This window comes from Artemia sp. Qi Xiang Cuo, chromosome 1 (assembly GCF_049724085.1).
Source record: "Artemia sp. Qi Xiang Cuo chromosome 1, ASM4972408v1, whole genome shotgun sequence".
NCBI lineage: Eukaryota > Metazoa > Arthropoda > Branchiopoda > Anostraca > Artemiidae > Artemia > Artemia sp. Qi Xiang Cuo.
The window spans coordinates 45937722-45964175 of NC_142794.1; the positions used below are offsets into that span (position 1 = coordinate 45937722).

At 34.9% G+C, this 26454-nt stretch overlaps 2 protein-coding genes across 2 annotated transcripts in view; one reads left to right on the forward strand and one right to left on the reverse strand.

The window, feature by feature from the left end:
- The first annotated feature begins 3165 nt into the window (after nt 1-3165).
- LOC148956383 (uncharacterized) lies at nt 3166-4983 on the forward strand. The gene has a single exon (XM_089090606.1). It carries the CDS (start codon nt 3166-3168, stop codon nt 4981-4983), a length of 1818 nt encoding a protein of 605 aa, XP_088946732.1.
- A 226-nt stretch (nt 4984-5209) lies between these two features.
- w (eye pigment precursor family transporter white) overlaps nt 5210-26454 on the reverse strand; it is a 45138-nt gene continuing 23893 nt past the window's right edge. The window contains exons 8-11 of the mRNA XM_089107900.1: nt 25488-25716; nt 22476-22581; nt 14249-14426; nt 5210-5370 (exon numbers count right to left, since the gene is read on the reverse strand). Coding sequence (XP_088964026.1) covers nt 5269-5370; nt 14249-14426; nt 22476-22581; nt 25488-25716 — 615 coding nt within the window. The 3' untranslated portion in view covers nt 5210-5268. The remainder of the gene's footprint in view (nt 5371-14248; nt 14427-22475; nt 22582-25487; nt 25717-26454) is intronic.

Here is a 26454-nt window from a genome sequence, read left to right on the forward strand (position 1 = left end):
CTAGTCTACAAGAAATAACCAAATTAACTATTTCCAAAAGTAAACATCTTTGCGACTTTTGATTCAGTTTTATTATTCTCAAAGGATACTGCCATTTCGGTCTAAATTCAAAAAAACTGAAACCTGAATAAAACTTCTAAAACATTCGTAAAAGTCTTTTTGAGCGCTGGGGACGGCTTAAAGGAAGTCTTTGCCTGAATATTTGCTTTGTCTTTTCATTTTTTTTTTTCACTAGTTGAAAATCATCCTTATTTTAGTTTTTTATTTATTTATATACGTTTTATTTCGTACTCTTCGTTTCTGTCGAAGGATAGTGGTTTACCTTATTGGCAACAATGTAATTAGGTATAAAATATTCATGCTTCCAGATTTGAAGATAATTGATGAGGGAAGAAAAGATTAAACCGGTTGGATAAAAGATCTTTTTCTTCAAGTTACAATTTTCTTGTGAGTATTGGTGATTGTTTGGATTTTCTTAAAAAATTTTTGACTATTTAATAAATAAAAATTGACATTTGTGATTTTAGCTGAATGTTTCAGCTACCTGACCAGGTTTTACCTGGTCCCACCCAAAATTTCCACCCCCCTTACACTCAACCTCTAATTGGTATCCTCCCCAATGGACAAAGTGTAACAATTTTTACTCCAGCTGATATTCAAAGGAGCTCAACTCAAACATGTGTAACTACGAGTCATATCCCTAGCTCTGTCCCTCATAGTTATGTTTTACCTCCCACTTATCCTAACTACACCATCCCAACAACAACAACAAATCCCAAAAACAAGCTCAATGAAGAGTACTATCCAGCTTTACCCTCTTATGACAGTGATGAAGAGCACAGAACAGCTGGAAATCCATTGGAAATATAAGAAATTATTGTGCATGAAAATAGATTAGTTTTACCATGACTAGGGCAGAATCCTAACATTGGCACAAAAAGGAAAGACTTGTCCCCCGAAAGTGAAATCGGTCCAGCTGCAAAGTGTAAGCAAAGGAAATCTGCAACACCTGAAGCAAATTACATCAACAAAGGTACACAGAGCATCATCCCAGAACAAGAATATTATAAAGTGTTATTAGAAATTATCATAGAGGAAAATGGAAAATACTTCCCTCCTGATTATGAAATTGCAAAATCAATCCAAACAATATTGAAGAATTCCAAATTTGAGCTTGAAGTTAAGAAAGAAAGAAGGAACATGCTTTTATATCTATAAGGTGAAGATGAGGTTGAAAAGATTTTATCTACCAGCACACTCTGCAACATCACCATAAAGACAAAAAGAAATTCAACCTATAGTAAGAGGAATAATTAAATGTATCCCTCTTAACTTATCCATAGAGGAAATCAAGGAGAGCTTACAAACCCCAACAACTGTGAAAGATGCTATAAGACAGAAAAGATACAATAAGGAATCTAAAAAACTTGAAGATAGCCTTGCAGTATTAATTATTTTTGAGGGTAGGACCCTACCACCAAATATCTGGTGCTTTGGAAGAAAAAGGGAGGTATACCATTATTATTGAAGAGTCCTCCAGTGTCACAAGTGCCAGAAATATGGACACACTCATAAAGAATGTAGAGCTAAAGAGTCAATATGTTTGAGGTACTCAGAGAAACACCCGTCAAACCTGTGCCCACTTAAAACAATAGACCCTGAAATCAGACCAAAAGCATACATGTGTGCCAATTGTAATGGAAGTCACTCATCAACATCCAATTGGTGCCCAGTAAGGCAGCAAAACCAAGGAATCCTCCAAGTAGCTGAAAAATATCAAATTGGGTTCCGTATGGCACAGATAGCTTATAAAAGCTTTTCTGATGTGCATACCCCACAAAGCCAAATCACTGACAGACTTGTAAAATTATCCAAAACAGAAGGAGCTGAAAAGTTAGTAATAAGCCTATTATGCAGCCCAGATCTTATGAATTTATCAAGCCTAAGCCTACCAGTTCGTATTGAAAAGCTCTGTAAGTTGGTAGAAGAACTAAATTTAGGCTCCCTTAATCAACAAAAGATTTCGAGTGTTTGTCTGCTTAATAATGCTTCATTAGATATGCATCATGGTCCTTAAAATAATGTCTTGGAATGCTCAATCTATAAGAAAAGAAAAAAAGGATATTATTCTTGACCACTGCTAGGAAAACACTATAGATATAATCTGTATCCAGGAAACTTGGCTACAACCACATATAAGAATGAATTTTAGAAATATAACGTTATCAGGAGAGATAGAACTAATGGAACCAAAGGAGGAGTTATAATTTGCTTACAAAATAACATTTACTTTACTAATATTGAGGTTGATATGGAAGAAAACTGTCAATGGAGCATGGAACTTGTTGGCTGTAAAATAACACTAGATGATGGCAGGCTTTTAAATGTATTCAATGTCTACAACTCCAGTGGGAACAATCCCATTGTTGGTGATTTGATAAAAAAAGCTATACAATCTAGTACCAAGCAATGAGGATCTGATTATATTGGTGATTTTAATGCCCATAGTAAAGTATGGTGCAAGTGTGACTTACTTCTGGATAGTCACACTTGTCATCTGGAAGAAGCTTGGAAAAGTTGCTGCTGGAAATCAACATCTGCCTCATAACACCCAAAGGGCTCCCCACCAGATGTGATCCTCTATCCCAAGTTGAAATTACAATTGACCTGATTATGGCCAGCCCAAGTATGGCAAGCATTATATCCATTTGTATCCGACCTCAAACATTACTGTTTAGTGACCATTCTCCTATCCATTTAGCAATAGAGTCAAATAGACAATTTAATTGCAGATCACCTTCAACAAATCATGGCAATGGATATAGGTTTCATATAAAAAGAGATAACTTGTCATTTTTTAAAGATAATCAGAATCAAGTTCACATTAAAAACATTTTGACCACAGATACGTCTATTGATACTAGAATTCTCCTATTTCAGGATAAATTATTAGACGCTGCAAAGATGTCTATGCCTTTTACTGGAAAGGTTGATAAAAAGGTAAAAAGCAGCATTTGGTGGAATTGAGAGTGTGAAGAGTCAAAAAAATATTTTAAGAAAAAAGCCAGAATATACAGTGCTGCAACTACCTTACCCAATCTTATTGAATTGAAAAAATCGTATGCAAAATTTAAAAAATCAGTTTCAGCAGCAAAAAACAAAAGTATGAGAGAATTTCTGGAGCATCTTGATTTCAAGACTCCAGCAAACAAAGTTTATCCATTCCTTAGACACATGATGAACAAACCCTATCCAAAAACCAATAACCCACCTATGATATATAATAGCAATCCTCTTCTCACTGAAGCAGAAAAGGCTAAGGCAAGTTTAGAGCTGCTAAACAGAACAGTGGGTAAAATTGATAATGACATAACTGCTGTCATTGCTCCAACATTGACTTTAGGTGGCAGGAAAATCGAATATGTTAATCAAATGAAGTTTCTAGGCTGTATTATTGATAGGAATCTAAATTGGAATCCCCACATAGATTACACTAAAGCAGCATGTATCAGAAGACTAAATGTCATGAAATCATTCACAAGGATCTCTTGGGGCAGCAGAGCCAAATTCCAGATAGAGTTTTTTAAAAAATACATTACACCAAAGCTTGAATATGCTGCAACAATATACCAATCAGCTCCACAATCAACACTTAAAAGACTCAATACCATACAGAATTCAGCTCTGAGGATTTCCTTTGGAGCAAGAAATACCACACCAATACCATTCCTGTTATCAGAGAGTGGCCTCGAGGATTTGGAAACAAGAAGAAGTACTGCAGTATTGAAATATATTAAGAAACTGTGGACTGCTGAGAAAACACACCCAGTAAAATCAAGAATAGTAAAACCAGGCGCCTTTATCACAGCCAACAGTCAAAATAAACGTAATCAAATACATATCTTTGAACGAGCTATTCAACTGTGCTCTCAATTTGTCCACAGTTTAAAAATAACTGATATGTTAAAGGTCCCAGATAACCCGCCATTACCGCCTTGGGAACAAAGCCATCTTGAGTGTGTAAATAATATTGGTGAAATGTCTCAGTATAATCTTGCAATCTGCTTTAAGTTACACATGGCAATTTTCTACCATGACTTCTTACATATATATACAGATGGATCAAAAACTGGACAAGACACACTAGTTGGGGCTGCATTTGTATTCCCACAGCTGCAAATTACAAACCAATTCAAGTTACCAAATGAAACATCAGTATTCCAAGCAGAAATTATTGCTATAAAGAAGGCTTTTGAATATATAGGAACCAATCTGCAGAGCTATCCTAATATTGTTATATGTTCAGATTGTAAAGCCTCCATAGATGCCATCAACAGTGTAATTAGAGACAGGATGTCATTTAGGGAAGTAACTGCCTGCTATTCTGCGTTTACATCCGCATGTAAAAACCATAAAGTCATTCTACAATGGGTGCCAGCTCATGTTGGGATTGATGGTAATGAAAGAGCAGACAGAGCTGCAAAGCAGACCACCAAAATGGCAGGCCCCTTTAGTAAGTGTGACTCCCCTAAGGAAGTTAAGATGATTGAAAAAGTGATAAGGAGCCTAGATAAGTTCTCCTTTGAAGAAAATAGGAACTTGTCAGGTAATTACTTTGTCACTTGCAAAACCACAAGAAGCCACAAACTAAAAATATATGAGAAACTAACAAGAAATGAAGGGGTTATCATCTTTCGTCTAAGATCTCAACATGCAGGGGTTCAATCCTATCGTGCAAGATTCTTTGGAGAAGACGAACATTGCAAACATTGCAACAATGAAGAGATAATTATGCATGTTCTACTAGATTGTGATAATTATCAACATCAGAGACAATATTTAGCAAAGTTATTTGCACAGAATTCTATGTGCCCCAATTTAGATCTACTTTTGGGAGGCATGGCTGATGATAAAATTAATATGCAAATTTGTCGACTTGTAGTGCAGTTTTTACAAGACATAGGAGCAGATAAGAAGATATAGTCCAGTTTGCTACTTAAATTTGGTGCATCTTGAATATAAGTGCAGTGTAAAATTATAGTGACAATTTACCCCTTACTTACTTTTTCAACTTTCTAATGTGATATTTTGAGAAACCATTGAATGGGGACCTAAGTGACATCTACTGTCAAGAAAGGTCCGAAATCCTGCTGCTGCTGCTGCTGCTGAAGATAATTTATCTTGGCTAAGTTTATACAAAGATAAACACTTTAAGTAAAACATTATTTAGTAATATAAATACAAAATAGGTATAAAATAGAGGAACAGTTATCCTTTTCTGTAAGTTTTTCCAAGCAGTGCGAGAAACGCAACTAACCTAAAGGCAGCAATTAGCACAAAAAGCATTCCAATGTCAAACCATAGATTTTCCTAGAAAAAAAAATGTAATTGTATAAAAACAATTAATAGTAGAAATAGATAGACGGTTTTAGGAAAATAAACATGGTAACCCTAAAATAATACTTATTATTATAAAAAAATTGAAGGTGTGATGGAGATTATTTATAGTACCATACTAGATACAACAAGGAATTGTTGAAAATTTATATTTATATGAGTGAATACCTTTATTTTATGTTTACAAATAGGTGCACTCGAAAATGTTCCAAAGACCCGACTAATTGAGTCAATAATTTATACACAGCTCACCATCCCAAAAATTGCCAACACACAGCTCCCTGCTTAGAGCTCCCCACCCCTCAATTTTACAAGTTTTTTCCCCAAAGATCCTAATTAAAGAGGCAAGGCTAAGACTGCAACATAAGTGTTCTTAACCTTTTTACAAGTATGAAACTAAATAGCTCCTCACCCAAAGCTCCCCACTCGAAAACCCAACCCGTACAGTTTTCTGCTTGGCAAACTTCCTACGCCACTGCCTCTATTTCCCAGGGGATGATCGTCTGGTCTAAGCTTAAAATATTTATTAAAACCATTGATATTTAGAAGATCAATGTTTTGGCGGTGGACTTCTGTTACCATCAGTACAGTTGACTTAAGGATGCGTGCTAGGGTTTCTACTTCAACTACCTTATCGGGGTTGAGACTTTCAGGGTTAGCGTAGAAAAACTTTAGTAGTGAAAATCAGATGAAAGGTATTCTTTAATCTTTGTCCTTTTTGTGAGGCTGGTGTTATTAGGCTTCTGGCAAGTTGAGAAAATTTGAAGAGAAGAACAGTGAAGTGGGTTTCCCAGATCACAACCGCATGATCCATTATGCAAACAAAGCACATCGCCGGCTCTAAACAACCGGTCCTAGCTTGTTACGGGGGGGAGGGGGTGAGCTCGGATCCGTCCATTACAGATGGTGGGGAAAACAGGGCATCCGGGGGCGGAGTAAAGGGAGGAGAATGAACCAGCTGGGATTGGACATAGAAGGGGGAGGCACCTGGAGCTAAAACAGTACCAGAACGGAGGGAGGAGGGAGTGGGGTTTGTGGGGTGTTTTCAGTGTCGTCCTAAAAATGTTGGATCGTAAGCCTATCCTCCACTGTAACCGATACATGAGCAAAATTACACGATAAAATATTATGCTTCTAGAGAGTTACCAGTAGATTGGAGATTAGTTGACCTAGTTGAATTACTGTTGCTGGATCAAGATAAGGCCTCCATCAAACTACTCCACTGGTGATTACACTCCAAACTATCTGATGGGGGTTTAATCCAGCTATGATAGACTGGCTAATTAACTTCCTCACTAAGCAGAAAGGCTGCTCTTTCGAGACGGGAAACCAGCCAATCTCTTCATATGAAGCAACATTATTAAGTGGGGTACTGAAGGGAGCAGTACTAAGTCCAACCCTTGTCCTGGTCTACATCAACAATATTTTCAAGTATACGGATAATAATATGCATTTTTTCACTTATGATGCTAAGGTTTTGGTATTGCGAACCCACAGAACATCCAACGTAACAACGACAGGCTACAGTTTTGTGCTCAAGACTGGCACCTGCAATTCATTAAATCAAATGCTTTACATTTTACCTTGGACCCAACAATCAATGACTACCCGTTTGTTTTACAATATCATCACTTAAACAAGGGGGAATTTAGTAAGCAGAGAAGAAGAAAGGGGCATTGAAAAAATCATCAATTACTTGAATTTCCACAGGCATGCTGATCAGGTAGTTTCTAGTGTAGATGTAAGCCAGGGTCTGATAAAATGGACCATCAATAGCCAAAAGGTAAAAATATTTATAAAATTAAAGAAAGCTCTTGTCGGACCCCATTTTGATTTTGGCATGTGCCTTACTGGCCCTTCTACCAGGAAAGACGTAAGATTCACCAAAACGTTCAGAGGCGAGAAACTAAGCATGTGAGAAGCCAAAAGACAAATTCACATGGAACCGCCCCAAACAATCAAAGCTACCTCATGGTCTACAGATGCATGCGAAGCAACATGGTGCTAGCTTACAAAATTTGAGAAGAAAACTGTTCCATCTTCAGTGACAGTCATAGCACAATCTATTATTAGACAAGAGGACATTCCAAGAAGATGCCGAAGCTTAACTCCCGAACAAAAACACATCAACTCTATTTCTCAAGAAGAGTCCCAAACCACTTGAGATGAAGAGCTTAACTCTCAGGGTCACGTCCATCCAGTTTATTTAATACAATCTCGACTAGGAGTAGGAGAAAAGGCAATGGAGGTCTACCTGGGAGTCAGCAAAACAAGAGCACTTTAGGTCTGGCGAACTCTAAAGCTCTAAAAGGAATTAAGTGTAAGGCAAGGTGATATGTCCCTTAGCATATCATACTTCACCCACACTTCAGAGCCATACTTGAATAATGTTATTACTATGGCTTTGAATATTCTAATCTTAATTTGGTGGCTTATCTTCCTCTTCTTTCAAACTTTCTCAACTGCGATCCTGCAGCTTGGCTATTTTACACTATCTTCAATGGATCCACCATCTTTATTAATAATGCTACCCAAGTGAATAAAGTTTGACCGTTTTTTTTTCGTTACTCAACATCACCTCTTCACCTTCATTTAATCATACTCTACGAAACTTAGTCTTACTAACAAAAATTTTAAGCCTATTCTCATACTAGCTCTCAGAATCTCCTAAAATTCCTTTTTGCTTAGAACTTATTTTAGGATGCTCAAATCATCTGGCATAATCTAAGTCTAGAAAGGATTCACCTTTTCATTCGGTACCTTCTTCTCTTAAAGCATTTGCATTTTTCTTTAAGATAAAGCAAAATAATCCATATCTACGGGAATATGACAAAACCTTACTTAACCCCTGGTTCCATAACGAAACGTCTATGGCGTTGAGACATCATAAAAATCTAGGCAAAACATTCCGTCTTGGGACTGAAAAGCACAACTATGAAATTTACTCGTAAGACCGACCAAGCTTAGTTAAGGGCTGACACCCTTTCTGGTAGACGTGCTGATGATAAAATTTAATGAAAATTTAATTGAAAGTAAGGAGCGACATTAAAACTTAAAACGAACAGAAATTATTCTGTATATGTAAGGGGCTGTCCCCTCCTCAACGCCTCGCTCTTTACGCTAAAGTTTGATTCTGTCTCAAAACTTTATTTTTTAAAACAATAAAACACTTTAGCTTAAAGAGCAAGTCGTTAAGGAGGGGACAGCCCCTTTCATATACGGAATAATTTCTGTTCGTTTTAAGTTTTAATGCCGCTCCTCACTTTCAGTTAAAAAAAACTTATTTTTTTATTTAGTTTTTGAACGTTTTTGAAATAATGTAGATTTTGATTTTGGCTCTCCGTACATGAATAATTAAAACAAAATTTGCATATTAATTTTACTTTTTTGGCTAAATGGCTTTCTCGAAAGTTGTTTAATTTTGTTATGAAAGTTTTTATTAGTAATAAATATGCGTAACTTACGAATTAACTTACGTAACGAATTTCTATATTTTTATATTTTTATTATGAATATTAGGGGGTTCGCCCCCTAGTTAATATGTCACTCTTTACGCTAAAGTTTGAATTTTTTTCCAATTCTGTAAGAATGACCCCTTAATCACAAAGGCCGTTAATTAGAACGAATAGCTCTTATGAAAGTACTAAAAAACTTTGGCATAAAGAGCGAGGTATTGACTAGGGAGTTAACCCAATCATATACGTAATAGTTTCTATTCCTTTAAGTTTTGATGTTGAAAAGTTTTCAGTTGAAAACTTGTTTTTTTATTTTATTTCTAATCTTTTTTTAAAATAATGCTGGGAAATACGGCGCCCCCTTCATAGCAATGTCCCTTCCCCCATAAAAACTTCCTCCATGGAAAGATCCCCCCGCGAAACCCCCGACCCCCCCCCTCTCACTTCCAGAAAAAAATCCCCCTGAAACGTCTGTATACTTCCCAATAACCCATACTATTTGTAAACATTGGGCAAAGTTCATAACTTGCAGCCCTTCCCCTGGGGACTGTGGGGGATTAAATCATCCTGAACAGTAACCAATTATATTGCTTATTATGTAATATGATGACTTGTTTTAAAGAACGTGTGATTCTGCCTCATTATTTTTATTACAGGAAGTGGAATGACATATTGGAAATCGATCATTACAATGCATAGTCCACCTCAGATACAACCTAGTAGCATCTATTTTCATCATACCTCAACCAACGAAGAGTACTCACCATAGACTCCAGGCAATTTTCATCCTAGCTTCTTTTACAAAAATTACAGTTACCTTTTGATTGTTGTTTTGTCGACCGCAAACCATATTATGTAACAGGTAACACTATATTCGAATCTCAGTATCCAGTGCATTATCGAACTATATAAACACATAAATCCCGAAAACCCAATCTACCAGTACAGGATATAAGTACATAAATATCACCTTTGATAATTCTTATGGACCCATGTACCATACGACTGTGAAGTTATGATATATGATGATCCCAAAAATTATTTATGTGTCGCAGATTCACGCGTCGATTCCCTTTCGACCATTTCTCGGAATCCATCCTATCACCTCTATCAAATGCAAAAAGTTAATATCTCCGTTATTCCATAAATGCTGCGAGATAATTTCTGAAAAATGGACCTGGCAACCAACCATTGAATTACAGGAACCAAAATTAACCCCAGTGACTAACCCCTCAGTGACAATATACCCCTCCCACAAGTTAAAGACAATATGTTGAAGGAGTCACGAAAGTTTGATGTCGACCCATTCCAAATCCGAACATCAATTCCCCTGTGATTAACCGAGGAATCACCACAAAAGTTAATAGACGCAAGCCAGGCACGAACAATTTTACAAGAGAACTGTAATCTCTAAGTGCACAAACGAACAATTTTATACGAGAATTACATTCTCTATGTATTTTAAAATATCCCAAGAACGATATGCTGAGAAGAAAATCAACCCAATCCGGACTGTGTTGATAATAGATCAGGTCCCAAGTCTCAACAGTCCCAGTGTTCAACCCCTTAACGATAAGGTACCTTATGAACTATCCAAAAAACAGCAGGTGAGAATGAACTCTGATATCAAAAGTCCACACACCCATACCTGGGAGTATCATTTCCCGTTTGACAATTAAAGAAAGCGTTTCGTCCAAGATGAACAAAACCATACTCGAACTATTCTGTGAAGAAGCTATTGTAAGTGTTTTAAATTTTTTGTACAAGACGAAAAGAGTGAACGACCATAATTTATAACAGAAGGAGTGAGTACGGTCAAAGACATTTATTATGGTGAAATAGGTGTGCATTTACATATGGCATATTTTAGTAAATTCGATAACTTAAAAATTCCAATATCCTATTACTAATATTAGTGAGGAAACAGTCCCGGTGTAAGTGTTCTAAGGCTCACCAGTGAATGTGGTAGATATTATATTATGTTGTTTAAAATGCTCACATATGTAATATTCGATGTTCCTATAGAGTTATGTTTAGCGTTGTCGTGCTATTTATTTAATGTAGCGTCGATAGGAAGCACAGTTACCCTATAGTTAGCAAAGGATAAAAACTTGTGCAAGGGGAACTTTCAAAAAAAAACTTATAGAAAAAGTAGAATTACCCCAACCTTGTAGGTAATGTAAAAGTCATCAGTGTTAGATGTAGAAAAAAATCTTTAGTATAGTAGCTAGGCTAGAACCATAGATAATCTCAGTCCGGTGGATGAACTTTAGATAGGGATGTATAATAAAATAAGGAAAGTAAAAGAGAAAATTTTTAGCACCCCTGATTAAGCTTATATAAAAGTATAAAATAATACAATGTCAATTAAAATTACGTAGGATCAATAGTAAATAAATCACGAATATTTGAAAAACCCAAGGGCAAGCAATTCCGCACGACAGGACGTCTTTAAATGATGGGAAGTGTAATCTGCACCGTTACTAATTGATTATATACATAAAACACAAAAAAATAAAACTCTTTCTTCATTAGTATAGGCCTAATTCTATCATAAATTAAGCTTCAGTATATGAATTTTAAATCTTGATTCGAAAAGAAAAAATCTCAACAAACTAACAGAGGAACTACATTTTAGCCTCAATGACGCTTTTTGTTTTTCAATTTCGCAAATATATTTGGTAATAAGAAAATAAATAGATGCAAATCTCACTGGAAGTTTAAGTTATGAATGTTTAATCATCAAAAATATTTAAAACCAATTATTGGATGGACAGTTAGCATAATGAAGTGAGTTGGTAAACATAAGAACAAGGTAGCGGCCCCCTCCACAGGACTTGGGCCAATCGTGAAATAGCTCTCAGGGCGCAGAATCAGGAATAATTTGATATAGTGAAGAAAAGTGTTTTCTGAGGCATTCAGGCATTGCAATTCAGTCATTATTATTATTATTACTATAAAGGCATTATGATGAGAGCATTCGTGGATCAGAATTATTATTATTGACATTCGTATGGATTCGTTTGTCAGAACTATTATTGGACATTCATTTGTCAGAATCATCATTATGCAGTCATTGTAGAGATTTGGTCATTATTATCTCTGCCTCTGTTGTTGTCAGTTGAAGTGAAGCACTGTTGTACACCTAAATGTGAGTCTCAATAAAACTATTGCTTTTATATTTGTGTTTTTTTTATTTGTATGTCTGTATCTAATCGCACAGCAGGTAACTAGTTCGTAGGTCTCCATCGGTAACGTTCCCTAAGGAATCTGATTTCGAGATAACTCAAGGAAAAGAGGTTACATTCATATAGTTACGTATTTAATTTTTTCGCGTTCAGAGAGTGGGGCACCCATTTACTTCACTCCCCATTGCTCTGGCGCAATCCTTGATGGCACAATCTTTAGCGTTACAAGTGACGCTATTGGTAAACTTATAAGGTGTAAGTTCACAGCTTCAAACCCTAACGGCGTAGCCGGCATGATCGGTATACAGGGTAAATCCCCTTAACATTACATTTAGCGCAGTCGATCATTATTGCCACGGGTGCTTCAGTCTTTAACGCCACATTAAATCGTAACGCCACAGACATGGTTTTTATATTTTTCGACCATACTGAACAAAATGGCTATCTCAAAATTTTAAATGGGTGACTTCGGGTAAAAATGTGCGTCGGAGGGAGCCTAGTTGCCTTCCATTTTTATGGTCACTTAAAAAGGGCACTAGAACTTCTAATTACCGTTTGAATGAGTCCTCCTGCGATATTCTAGGATCACTGGGTCGGTACGATCACCCCTGGATAAACAACCTAAAAAACCCTCATCCATGATTTTCCTTCTTGCAAAAAATATAAAATCCTATTTTCTTGCAGATGGATGCTTAAAACTCCCTCCAATGGGATTTTCAGATACGCTGAATCTGCTAGTGTGATTTTTATTAATGTTATATCACTTTTATGGGATGTTTCCCCCTTTTTTCAAATAAGGCAAATTTTATGAGGCGCATAACTTTTCATGGGTAAAACTAAACTTGATGAAACTTATATAGTTGAAATCAGCATAACAATATGATACTTTTGATGTATCTATTGGTATCAAAATCCATTTTTTTAGAGTTTCGTTAACTATTGAGCCGGGCCGCTCCTTACTTACAGTTCGTTACCACGAATTGTTTGATGAACTTTCTGTTTTAATTCACTTCGTTAACCCACACCGATGTTTAAACATAACTTGTAATTGGCCTGGCCCAGGCTATTTATTCAAAATGTAAATTATTACAGTTGCATAGATTGTCTTACAAACAGATCCATAAGTTTCACGTCTCCGATCGGCTTGAAAATTACTTGCATAAGTCCCGGGGCACCTGATGCAGTAAACAAATTTCAAGCTAATTTTAGCTGTTTTACTGGTTCCCGGCATTTTTGTATTTCGTGACGGAATAGTATCCGGAAAAAAATGTTTGTTCTCCAATAGGCTTGAGAGCTACAGGTGATATAGGCAGAGGCAAGAAGACAAGTCAATTTATTTTGTTTTTTGTCTGCTATCGGCTTGAAATATACTGGGCATTTAGACTGAACAAAACGAGCCAAAGAGGAACAAATATTTGTGATAAAGAAGTTGCATCCGATTTGTGACACTCCAAAATGGACCAAAAATTTTTTTTCTCGATATAAAATGGGTTTTACTGATTCGTAACGTCCGATTTCTTTTATTTGTTCAACTACAATAAAACATGTTATTTTTAAATTAGATATTATTCGTTTTAAGTCCTGCTTGTTTTTGGTTTCATATATTTAATTATAGTAATTTCTCATCGTATGGATGAATTTATTTAATTTTCCTTTTTTTTCTGTAATTCTTTTTTTGAAAATATTTTTATTCATTTAACTGAACAACATGAGATATGTCTTGGTGGCTTTTTAACGCCAATTACAGCTGAAATTGTTTTCCATCTTAAGTTGTTTTCGGCTATAGAGTCGCTGTATTGACCTATATTAATAACCCATTCATTATCAAAGGGTTATTTTGGGTGTATCTGTTCTTTTTCTTTACTTTCAAAAGAGAGTTAAACTCAGTGCTTCTACTACCCCAAAATTTCCACAGTTTCCCCAAATTTTTTCGAAAGAAATACGGGTTCTGCGAAATCCCCTTAAAATTAACATTAAATGAAGATTAACGCAATGTGTTTTAATGTTCGTGTATTTACAGACGGTAGTTTTTAGGGAGATTTCGAAGGAAATCATTTGAGGTTTTGAAGAATTTGAGGATTTTGGATTTGAAAGGATTTGAAATCATTTGAGGATTTTGAAGGATTCATTTGAGGAAATTCGAGGAATCTTCATAAAGCTAGGAGAGAGTGGGAGTACTGGTTAAATTGAGGCAAATTGAAAACTTACGGGCTGAAAGCCTAATCTGTCAAATATATCATCAGGAGTCTGGCAGATTTCAGTATTGTTTTGAAGTTGTACACAGCCAATTCTGTCAAGACCTTGAAATTGGTTTATAATGAGAGCTTCGTTGGCGTACAAAAACCAAGACAGATACTTCAACCATATGAAATAAACAGGGACTGATCTGAAAACAAGGCAAAATAATGACAATTTTAAGTGTGAAATAAAATTGCAGCCGGCACTTGAGTACAAAATGTATTTTGGCGATCCCACACATCTAAGAGGATCTGATAAAGCGCAACAATGAGAATTATATGAAAAATGCAGGAAATTAAGGAAAATAATTATGAAAACTTCAACATCGTATTAGTTGTGGATAACTAATATTAATAAAATAAAATACAATAAACAAACGAATGTATTGAGAAAAGGATACCTGAAGTGAGCATTAGCATTTAGGAAACAATTAAATGAGCTCAGTTACATGAGATCACTTCCATAGTCGAAAATCAAAATAAACTAGGAATAAAAGAAATAAGTCTTGAGTCACAGCAGTTCGTATACTGAACACAAAACCATGAGAACGTAGGCAATGTAATGTTTGTATGCATAGGCTACATTGACAAATAGAAGATACATATGCACAGAACCCTTCAAATACTTAATACATCACATAGGAGCTAATTTTTCTTTTACCATTTGATCATATTAATATGGCATGGAACTATATTCTAAAATTTCTTCTTATGATATTTTTTTTCTCTAGCCTTAGAAAATTTAATAATAATCAAAAATCAATTTAAATTGCAATAGTCTATTGAAGCACTATTTCGACACAAAAAGTTAAGTTGCCACTAGTTACAGCAGGTGACAGAAAAAAAAATCGCGTCCCATTTACCGTGTCCTGGAAAATTTGTTCGCTGTTTATTAAAGAAGTTAAAAAAAAAAAAAATATTAGGCCTTATAAAAAACTAATATACATAATAATTAACATGATAAAACACGAATTCAAATTCACGGTAATTTATAAATAATAATGCAATTGTATATAATTATCAAAATTTTCTTTTCAAGAATATCACACAATAAAGTTCTGCAATAAGCTTTATTGCTAAAAACAACAACGAAGTTTTCGACTTATAAAAGGTTTAATGCTAGAATTTAGACTTTTTTCCCTTAATTTGATCCATGAAACATCACCCAGTATAAAAGAACAGTAAAGAACAAATGGGTACGAAGCAACAGTAAAACAAATCGCTTTACTTTATCCACAGTAGAAGTTTTCTAAGGAAAAGTAAAAAGCTATATCAAGCAAAAGACGAGCAGAAATGTAGTCTTATAACTATTTTAAAACGAATAGAAATTACTTTTAAAGAATATGTGAGATCTAAAATGAATGGAAATTGCCAGAAATAGTGGTAAGGCTAACCTCCCCTTTTTGTTTTGCCTACAACTGAATAAAAAAAACAAACTTTTTCAACTGAAAGTAAGGAGCAACATTAAAGCTTAAAACGAAGAGAAATTATTGCGTATATGAAGAGGATTGCCTCCTCCTCAATACCTCACTCTTTATGCTAAAGTTTTTTAGTAGTTTTAAAAAAGCTTCTTATTGTTCTAGTTAAACGACGTTTCTGTTTCAGGAGTCGTTCTTAACGAATTGGGACAGAATTCACCCTAGAGTGTAAAGAGCGAGGTAATGAGGAGAAGGCAATTCCCTTCATATACGTCATAATTTCTTTTCGTTTTAAGTCTTAATGTTGCTCCTTACTTTCAGTTGGAAAAAACTTGTTTTTTATATAATTTCTGAAAGTTTATAAATAATACTAGGAAATCTGGCCCCACCTCCACGAAAATATCCTCTAGACAATTTAATCCCAGTGAAAATTTACCCAGGACAATTCATTAACAACTCCACGCGTAAAACTGAGACGGAAAAGAGAAAGTAAGATAAATAAAAAGAATTATGCATAGGAATTCTTGCGAATTCCCCCAGTGTATGATTTCTCCGACAAGTTCACCCCATGGAAACTTTCCTCCCCATTTAAAATTCCTCCGTGGAAAAAAACTCCAGCAGAAAGTTCGTCCCCTCCCCACCTTAAAATATATGCATGTTTCCCAATAACAGACACTATGCGTAAACAATGGGCAAATTTTATAACTTAAGACCTTTCCCCTGGGGCTGTGGGGAGCATGTTATACCCAAAGGCGTAGTTATTGGGCCTTTCAACTATGATGAGCAAAATGGCTATCTCAAAATTTTGATCGGACGATTTTGGGGAAAAAGTGGTGGGGGAGGGGGCCTAGTTGCTCTCCAATCTTATTGGTCAGTAAAAAAGGGCACTAGAACTTTTAAATTACGTTCGAGTGAGCCCTCTCACGATATTCTAGGACCACTGGATCGATACGATCACCCGGAAAAACAATAAAACAAACACGTATCAGTGATCTTTCTTCTGGCAAAAAATACAAAATTCCGCACTTTTGCAGATAGGAGCTTGACACCTCTACAATAGAATTTTCTAATACGCTGAATCTGATGATGTGACTTACATTAAAATTTTATGACTTTTAGGGGGCGATTCCCCTTTTTTCAAAAATCAGTCATATTTTATCAGGCTCATAGCCGTTAATGTGTAAGACTAAACTTAATGAAACATATATATTTCAAATCAGCATAATAAGCTGATTCTTTTGGAATATCCATTGGTATCAAAATTCCGTTTTTTAGAGTTTCGGTTACTATTGAGCCGGGTCGCTCCTTACTTACAGTTCGTTACCACGAACTGTTTCTGAGTGTCCTAGAAAAAAACATCATTTTATATCAAATCATAAGTCTAACTTTGATTTCCGTAGTTCTTTTCTGTAATCTTGTTTGTTTTAGTGACAAACAAAAACCCTACTGTTCAAAATATATGCCATTTTCAATAAAATGCCAATGAAATTCAAGCCGTTTAGAGGTACTGAGATGGAGGGAAGAGCAGGTAGCACCATTCTTGTTTGCAAACATTTTTATTTTAGACCTTCTTATCTAACAGCCCCTTTTGGAAGATATCTGGAGGACTATAATTTAAGAACCCATTCCTCTAGAGAGGATTCATCTCGGATCCTTAATATGCAGAAACAGCATAATAGCTGTCACCTTTAACCAGATTTGGCTGAGAATCAGCCAACTCTTTTAGCAGATTTCACAATGAAAAGGATTTTAATCAAGCTAGTTTTCAGCCCCAGGAGGACAGAATATGGAAATTAGCTCTCACTTACTGTTAGGACAGACAGACTTTATTTGTATAGATAGATAGATAGATAGATCGTGTATTTCAAAAGCCCAAGAGCCATATACACACAAAAATATATGAAAAATAAAGAAATCACAACAGAACAAATTACGAAACACACATTAACATAATACATAGCGAAAAATACCTTTTGGTAAATTATCGAGAAAATAAGTTTAATTCCATATAATTAATAATAATTAATTGTAAAAACTTTTCCTTCTTTCTAATCCCTTCTCTATGTACGCACCAATACGAAATATTGTGGTTGGATTACTACTTTGTAAAATTCTAGGAAGCAGCAAAACAATCCCATGTAAATAATTTTCCCTTAAATCAGAGAGCACCAGGCACTTTCGGAGAAAATGGTTCAAATCTTCGTCCTCATCCCTACAAAGAGGACACACATACCGACATTCAGGACGTACTATCCCCCTGTCGAACACCATTTGCCTTCTTTGGATTGGAAAGCAATTCGCCCTAAACTGAATCCATCGGCATAAAATCATAGCCGGTAAATTAAATTTAAAATAAATTTCCTCTCCGAAACTAGGTTTAACCTGATTATAGTGCCTCAATGTAGCAGAGTTTAATACCAGCCCTTGCCAATACTGAATTTTTTTACCCTCTAAGATAATTCGTACCTGGCTTACTAATTTTGTCGGTAGATCACGGGAGCCAAGACCGTCAGTTCATAAGTAAGGCATTCCCACTCTTTCTAGTAATGACCTAATTTGGGATGGCCCTAAAAGTGACCCTGCGTACAACAGCGCCTCTAGACGCAAAATGTTGTACTACTTAATCGCTCCGATCCAAAGTACTTTGCTCCCAGCCAATAAATTATCCCAGCCAATCGCCCCAGCCAATAGAGCGTGATTCAGGCGACGATTTACCCGGAAATTTGTATTGAATTGTGTAACTAAAATAACCTAAGGGTCTGTGTAAATTGTGTAACAAAGGGTCACTTTTTTTGTGTGGAGAGGATAGATTTTGTCAGTACTTGTTCAGTAGATGATTATACTTTGATCTTCATTACACCTAATGAGCTTCAACCAAAATCTAAGCATCAAAATAGACCTACGTAGTTTTAACGAAAATAGGCCCATATCACCTTTCAGAATCTGTGAATGAGTTGTCTGATGTAATCCAAACAGTCTTTTATAATACTGGAGCTGAAGGGACTCTGAGTCTTGTGCTGCGTCTCCGCCCAGATCTCAGCTCCACATCTTATTAAAGGTAACATTTCTGTATTAAATATTCTTTTATGCATTTTCAGGTTTTTAATTCCCATTATCATCAGATTCCTAAAAATCGTAGACATGATAACTTTACCTCTATTAATTATTAAATAAAAAAAACAAGTTTTTTTAACTGAAAGTATTGAACGACGTTAAAACTTAAAACGAACAGAAATTATTCCGTATATGAAAGGGGCTGTCCCCTCCTCAACGCCTCGCTCTTTACGCTAAAGTTTTTTATTATTAAAAATAAATAGAGTTGGGAGAAAGTCAAACATTGGCGTAAAGAGCGAGGCGTTGAGGAGGGGACAGCCCCTTTCATATACGGAATAATTTCTGTTCGTTTTAAGTTCTAACGTCGTTCCTTACTTTCAGTTAAAAAAAACTTGTTTTTTTTATTTAATTTTTGAACGTTTTTGAATTAATGCAGGTTTTGATATTGGCTCACCGTATATGAATAATTAAAACAAAATTTGCATATTAATTTTACTTTTATTTGGTTAAATGGCTTTCTCGAAACTTGTTTAATTTTATTTACGAACTTTTTTATCAGTAATAAATATACGTAACTTACGAATTAACTTACGTAACGAACTTCTATATTCATAGATTTTTAAATCGTATATTAGGGGGTTCACCCCCTAGTCAATACATTGCTCTTTAAGCTAAAGTTCGAATTTTGTTCCAATTCTTTAAAAATAACCCCTTAATCACAAAGGCCGTTACTGAGAGTAAATAGCTCTTATGAAAGTACTAAAAAATCTTTGGCTTAAAGAGCGAGGTATTGACTAGGGGGTGAACCAAATCATATAAGTAATATTATCTGTTCGTTTTAAGTTTTGATCTTACTCCTTACTTTCAGTTGAAAAACTTTTTTTAAAATTTAATTTCTGATCTTTTTCTTTAATAATGATGGGAAATCCGGCGCCCCCTTCAGAGCAATGTCCCTTCCCCCATGAAAACTTCCTTCATGGAAAGATCCTTCCATGTAACCCCAGACCCCCACCCCACATACCCGAAAAAATCCCCCCTGAAAACGTCTGTATACTTCCCAATATACCAATACTATATGTAACATTGGGTAAAGTTCTTAACTTTCAGCCCTCCCCCCGGGGACTTCGGGGGATCAAGTCATCCTGAAAGACATAGTTATCATATTTTCGACCATGCTGAACAAAATGGCTATCTCAAAATTTTTATCGGGTGACTTTGGGAAAAAAATGACCGTGGAAGGGGGCCTAGTTGCCCTCTATTTTTTTTTTGGTCACTTAAAAAGGGCGCTAGAACTTTTAATTTCCGTTCTAATGAACCCTCCCGCGATATTCTAGGACCACTTGGTCGATACGATCACCCCTGGGAAAAAAAACAAAAAAACAAATAAACACGCATCCGTGATCTTTCTTCTGGCAAAAAATGCAAAATTCCACATTTTTGTAGATAGGTGCTTGAAACCTCTACAGTAGGGTTCTGTTATACTCTGAATGTGATGGTGTGATTTACATTAAGGTTCTATAGGTTTTAGGGGGTCTTTCCTCCTTTTCTTGAAAATCAGCCAAATTTTCTCAGGCACGTAACTTTTGATGGGTAAGACTAAACTTGATGAAACTTATATATTTGAAATCAGCATTAACATGTGATTCTTTTGATGTATCTACTGGGATCAAAACTCCGTTTTTTAGAGTTTCGATGACCATTGAGCCGGGTCGCTCCTTACTTACAGTTCGTTACCACTAACTGTTTGATTTCATCAACATGACTCTTTAAACTTCCATTTTGGGACATTAAATCTCGTGCAGGCTTTTACCAAGGACATTAAATCTCGTCCAGGCTTTTACCAAAAACATTAAATCACGTCCAGACTTTTACCAAGGACATTAAATCTCGTCCTTCTTTCTAAACTAACTACAATAGCAGCATTTTACCCTATATTATTAGTATTTTCAAGGGTTTTTTTAGCCTTGATGAAGCATTTTCCTTCTAAACTAGCTACAATAACAACATTTTAACTTATATGATTAGTATTTTCAAGGGTTTTGGTAATCTTTTTTCACTCCCAACATTACTTTACGACTTTTTGCATACCCCAACACCAAGCAATACTTTTCAAAAGGCTTTATTAGGTTATTTCAGAACAATAATAACAATTTCAGAACGTTCTCTTCAAGCAATACTTTTCAAAAGACTTTATTATATTATTTCAGAACAAGTTTATTTTCGTAATATTCCTCCTAAACCTGTTTTACAAGTTGAAGCACTCATCTTTTTTCACTCCCAACATTACTTTACGACTTTTTGCATACCCCAACACTAAGCAATACTTTTCAAAAGGCTTTATTATATTATTTCAGATAAAGTTCTTTTCTTAATATTCCTCCTAAACCTGTTTTAAAGTTGAAGTACTCATATTTTTTCACTCCCAACATTACTTTACGACTTTTTTTTTGTAACAAAGTTGGGTTTTAGTTTTCAGAAATGAGAACAACCATGTTTAAAATACATCAGATTTTATTAATAATAATGATTCTTTTTAATAAAGTTGTATTTTAATATCCATAAATACGAACATCCCCGTTTAAAATACTTCTGATTTTATTAATAATATTTGATTTTTTTTTTAATAAAGTTGGGTTTTAGTTTTCAGAAATATGAGCAACCACGTTTAAAATACATATGGTTTTATTAATCTCTTCTGAATTTTCTCAATGAAGAGAAATAAGTTACAGATCAATTCTTAATTTTCTCAAAGACATAAAAAATTTAAAGTTCTGTTCTTAATTTTTCCATAGACGATAGGAAAAATTTATACTTTGATTGTGAATATTCTCCATGAAGAAAAAAAGTTCCACTTTAATTCTAAGTTTTCTCAACGAAGTGAAGAAAAGTTCACCTTTTCTTCTAAATTTTCTCAATGGAAAGAAATAAGTTACAGATCAATTCTATTTTCTTCCAGAGAAAATAAAAAGATTCAACTTCCGTTTTGATTTTCCTCAGAGGTGAAAAAAAGTATTTAAAGTTCCACTCTCAATTTCTTATTAAAGATAGAAAAAAGTTATACTATGATTGTGGATATCCGCAATGAACATAAATAGTTCCACTTTAATTCTGAATTTTCTCAAATAAGTGAAGAAAAGTTCAAGTTATCTTCCGAAGATAAAAAGTTCTACTTTAATTCAGTTTTCTCAATAAAGTGAAGAAAAGTTCAAGTTCTCTTCTGAAAATATATAAAACATATAAAGTGGTTCAGAAAACTCGATAAAAAAAGAAGTAACAAGTAACAAAAAAAAACATATAAAGTGGAGTTCAATATTTCAAGTTAATTTTCCTGAATAATTTCCTTGAAATCTAGAAGAGATACCAAAACTAGAACTTGGGTTTCCAAGAGGTATTTCGTCCCATGAGGCTGAAATCACATAGATCCAGTAGAGCTTGGTTTTGGAGCTAAGACTGTTTGCTACTAGTTTAATAAAACAAATATTTATATCTATTACTATCACAAATTTTATATATTAAAAAAACTTTCAGATTTTGATACCTCGGTATTACCTAGCTGCATGGCCCTGATCAGAAAAAAAAAACATGGACAGAACAATGTTTTTCCCCAAGACATAGCCCGCAAACTATGAAAACTTTAATATTGAAAATAGCTGGTTTTTGAACTGGCATGTAGTTTACAAATCTCAAAAACAAAACCAAAACGCTCAAAGTACAAAAAAGGCTTACAATGAATTGAGAAAGAATCCACCGAACAGAAGAAAGGGAATGATAAAAGGAGCAGCTAATGCCAGTGCCATTTGAGTTGAACTGGCAATACAAGACATCATATACCCTAAAACAAAATAAGATTTCAATCTTCAAAACAAAACCGAACAATACAAAATTAATTAAGATAAATAATCGAGTAAGCTTAGTGATGCTGGACGAAAAAAAATAGTTATTATTTTAACCCTATCTGGTCATTTATTTCATGGGTCAGCATTGGGCTGAGATTTCTTCCTCTCAGCTGGCATTAAAAGAAAATAAGTGTCGAAAATCCATCTTGAGCTCCACCACGATTAAACTGCCAGAATAAACGCAATTCTTACTCAGGCATCACTTTAAGCCCTTCACCATGTGTATTTGAGCCATTCATATCACCAGTATCTGGAGCCAAAATTTTTCAATTCACGTTTCTAGTTCAAAAGTTTTAAGTCTCAATTCAGGAGAAAATGACACTAGGATTGGAAATCCAGTCATGCCAATATTTATTGCTAGTTGCTTACTCTACTTAAATATCAAATTTATATTTTCCCTCATTATCAAAGAAATAACAACTCAGTGTAGCACAAAACCATCCGAGGCAAACAATACAGAACAAACCTATGTTAGTTTCTTGGCTATGTATTATCAAAGAAATAACAAGTCAGTGTAGCACAAAACCATCCGAGGCAAACAATACAGAGTAAACCTATGTTAGTTTCTTGGCTATGCATTAACCTGACTGCCACTTTTTGAGGGTAAAGCGATGAATAAGTTTAAACCAGAGATTCTATAAGTTCCGGGTGTGGTATTATCCACTACATACTAACAAAGATTGGTATATAGTCAATTTGTTCCTGCAAATTTGAAGGAAATTATGATCTTATATTATTATGTATCTTATTGCTGTAATAGTACGAAAGGGCAAGAAAGAAGTGGTGGTGATACAAACCCAAAGACAGTAACAAATTAAATAAGGGAGTAATGTCTGTATACTCGCGCAGAAAGACGCGGTCTGTAGCTTTATTTTTGTTAAGATACGATACGTAAGGATACATGAAGATAAGGATACTCGTAGTTCGTTGTCTCCATAATATACGATAAATAGTTGACTTGTAAGTCTTTCAACCCCGAATATAGTGCAGAAATATTTTTATCCATACCAAACGGTCGTGAACAAAATCCACTGTTCATCATGAGATTCATGAGTCACTGTTACATCAGAGTAACAGTGATAAAAACAATTTTGAAGACTAAATGCACTTGGAAGCTTGGACCGGACTTCAAAGATCCCAAAAGATGAATGTTATTGATTGAGTTGAGCCTTTGGCCCAAATTATCAGATAAATGTCTTGCTTCTCCTATATAAATAACTTTATCAGGACACATGCAAAAAAAATTATATAATTGTTTTTTACAATCAATTTTTGACAGCCTCTTTGACAGTCAAGTTTGTAAGCAAATACACCTGGCGTATGATTCTTGTCCTCCCCCATGTTTGGCTTCCCGCACCACACGTAGTAAAGGTTTCGTCACTAGATAGAGGATATTTTGAGACACTTGCTTTCCTGCAGTTTACAGTAAAATATATGGATTTCTTGCTCCCCTCCCTCAAATAAGTAAAATGAAATGAGAATTACAGGAGTTTTTCAGTGAGACTTTAGCGTTAGGTAATTTTGGCCACTCTTTCAGATGGAAATGAAGACATTAATCATATTTTCACTTTCTTCGTTTTTCTGATTGAAAATCTCGAAACGTTTAGCTGGTGTAAATTCATAAAATGTGTAAGAGGTAAATTACTGGTTCGAAAAAAAAGAAGGAAACGAAAGAAGAAGAAAAGAACTGTTTTCGTACTTTAGCAACTGAAATAAACAAGCACTTGAACAATGTCTTGACCTTACTCACCTATCCAATTACCTAGGACAAAACTGTATAACCAAACAATCAAAACAAGTCGAAATGTCTAAATCTATGCAAAATTATCATTAATTGTAAAAGCCATTGTAAAATCACTAGCAAAAGCACCTTAAATTTAATTAAATAATCCCAAGCGATTATCTAACATTAGGGCTCCTCGGAAGAAATAGGTTTCGGTGCATTAAATTCTTTACCCGGCAAGGGGGAGCGTCTATCATAAGGCTCTTTTATGGTATCTCTATGCTATGTAAAACTCGTGTTCTATTAGTAAAGTTATTCAAAAATTACATACAAAATAAGATTAGCTCTATCTTTTTTATAATCCCGCAAGTCAATGAAATCTAAATATAGATCTAAAACACTTCTAAAATGTTCAGACCGGAGTGTAAATTCGTAAGTTATTAAAATTTCTTCGCGATTAATCATGCATTGCTCGTTCACAGATTCACTGTACTAAGCTATTTAATAGAAATGCCTTGTTCATTTATTGTTCTAAGAAACAAATCTGCCCTCTTGCTTTTTCAAGATCATGGAAGAAACAGCAGAATAAGATAAGACATGCTTATTCATTTTGACCCAAGAAAGTACGCAGAACAAATATGCCCCGAAGACAGCTTTTATCAGAACTAACAGAAAATACGAATATGGCAATGGAAAACATGTCCATGTCATCATGCTTGTTACTTAAGATTGTTCGTGTCAGTTTTATTAACGTACAGACATATAAATGTAACCCAGCGAAAGAACTTCTCAGCTTTGTCATTTATAGGAAAATATAATTTACCATACCATTCAACAATGAAGCCCTAAAATAAACAGAAACATTTGAAACCCCAGAAGAAGGTTCAAGATAAGTGTAAAAAAATTTCACATCTGTGGACACAAAGATGTTCTAGCGTCATTACATAAATGGTCTATCGTTTTCTTAAGTCAAATTTATCACTATATTTCTCTGCTATAGTTTAGAATAAGAAAAAACTCGCAGAACTATGAAAATTTATAGATTTTAAGGAGATCGATTAAACCTCGGCAGAACTTACAGATGGAGTTTCGTTGTAGAGCAGTAATTTATATACTTACCATAAGAAACAGCTACATTTGCTACAAGAACAACAATGAAACAAGCCATAAAAAATCTGTCAACGGCAGGGTTTAAGCCAATTGCATAGTAGGGGATAGCAGTGAATACAAAAGGCAGTGCTATATAGAGCAATGCTTCAGAAAGCATTTTACTAAGAAAGTACACATCTGTTCTGTACATGCCATTAAAATGCTCACGCATAAAAATAGGAACTTCTCGGGTAAACACCTGAAAAAAATAAATAGACTCAACTTATATCACTCTGCAAAACAAATTATATCCATGACTAATTTTGCTTTTTGTGGAAGCATCCAAAAAATTATAGTAACAGTAATCACTCCAGAGATACGTCCAAAGAAAAATAAGAAACTTTTTTCGTGGTCGAAACTAAAAACATATGACATATTTTCATCATTTTCCAGGACGCTGAAAATCCGATCTTTCAAGTATCGAGGGAAAACATAATTTGGATAATGCTTGTCAGTGACGACAATTTTGTTTCGATAAATAAAATTTGGCAAAATCCGTGAAAATTTTACCATATAGATTACGAATGTAGCTTCATTTACTCTACTGCGCTTTAAATTATATCACGTACTCTTTAGGATTTGAGACTTCTTTAACGTTTTAGTGACGATACCTGCATCTTTCTGCTACCTCCTGTGAGGCGGATTAGGCTATGGATATGTAACTAGTGGGTAAAGGGTTGATTGGATATTGATAGGAGGAAAACAGCTCAGTTTTAGAAAAAGAAAGTTATATATATCTTCTGATTTAGCACAGGAGTTATAAATAAAAAGAGATAAGTACCCTATGAAAACAGAGCCACGCCTGCAAGAGTTTATTTTATATGACAAAAGCAGGGGATGGGAGCATATTTAGCGAACAGAAAATTGGAATTGTATAAATAATATATAGAATTGCAGAAAATTTTGAAGTTTCAGGTGGTGACAGGATAGCCCATCC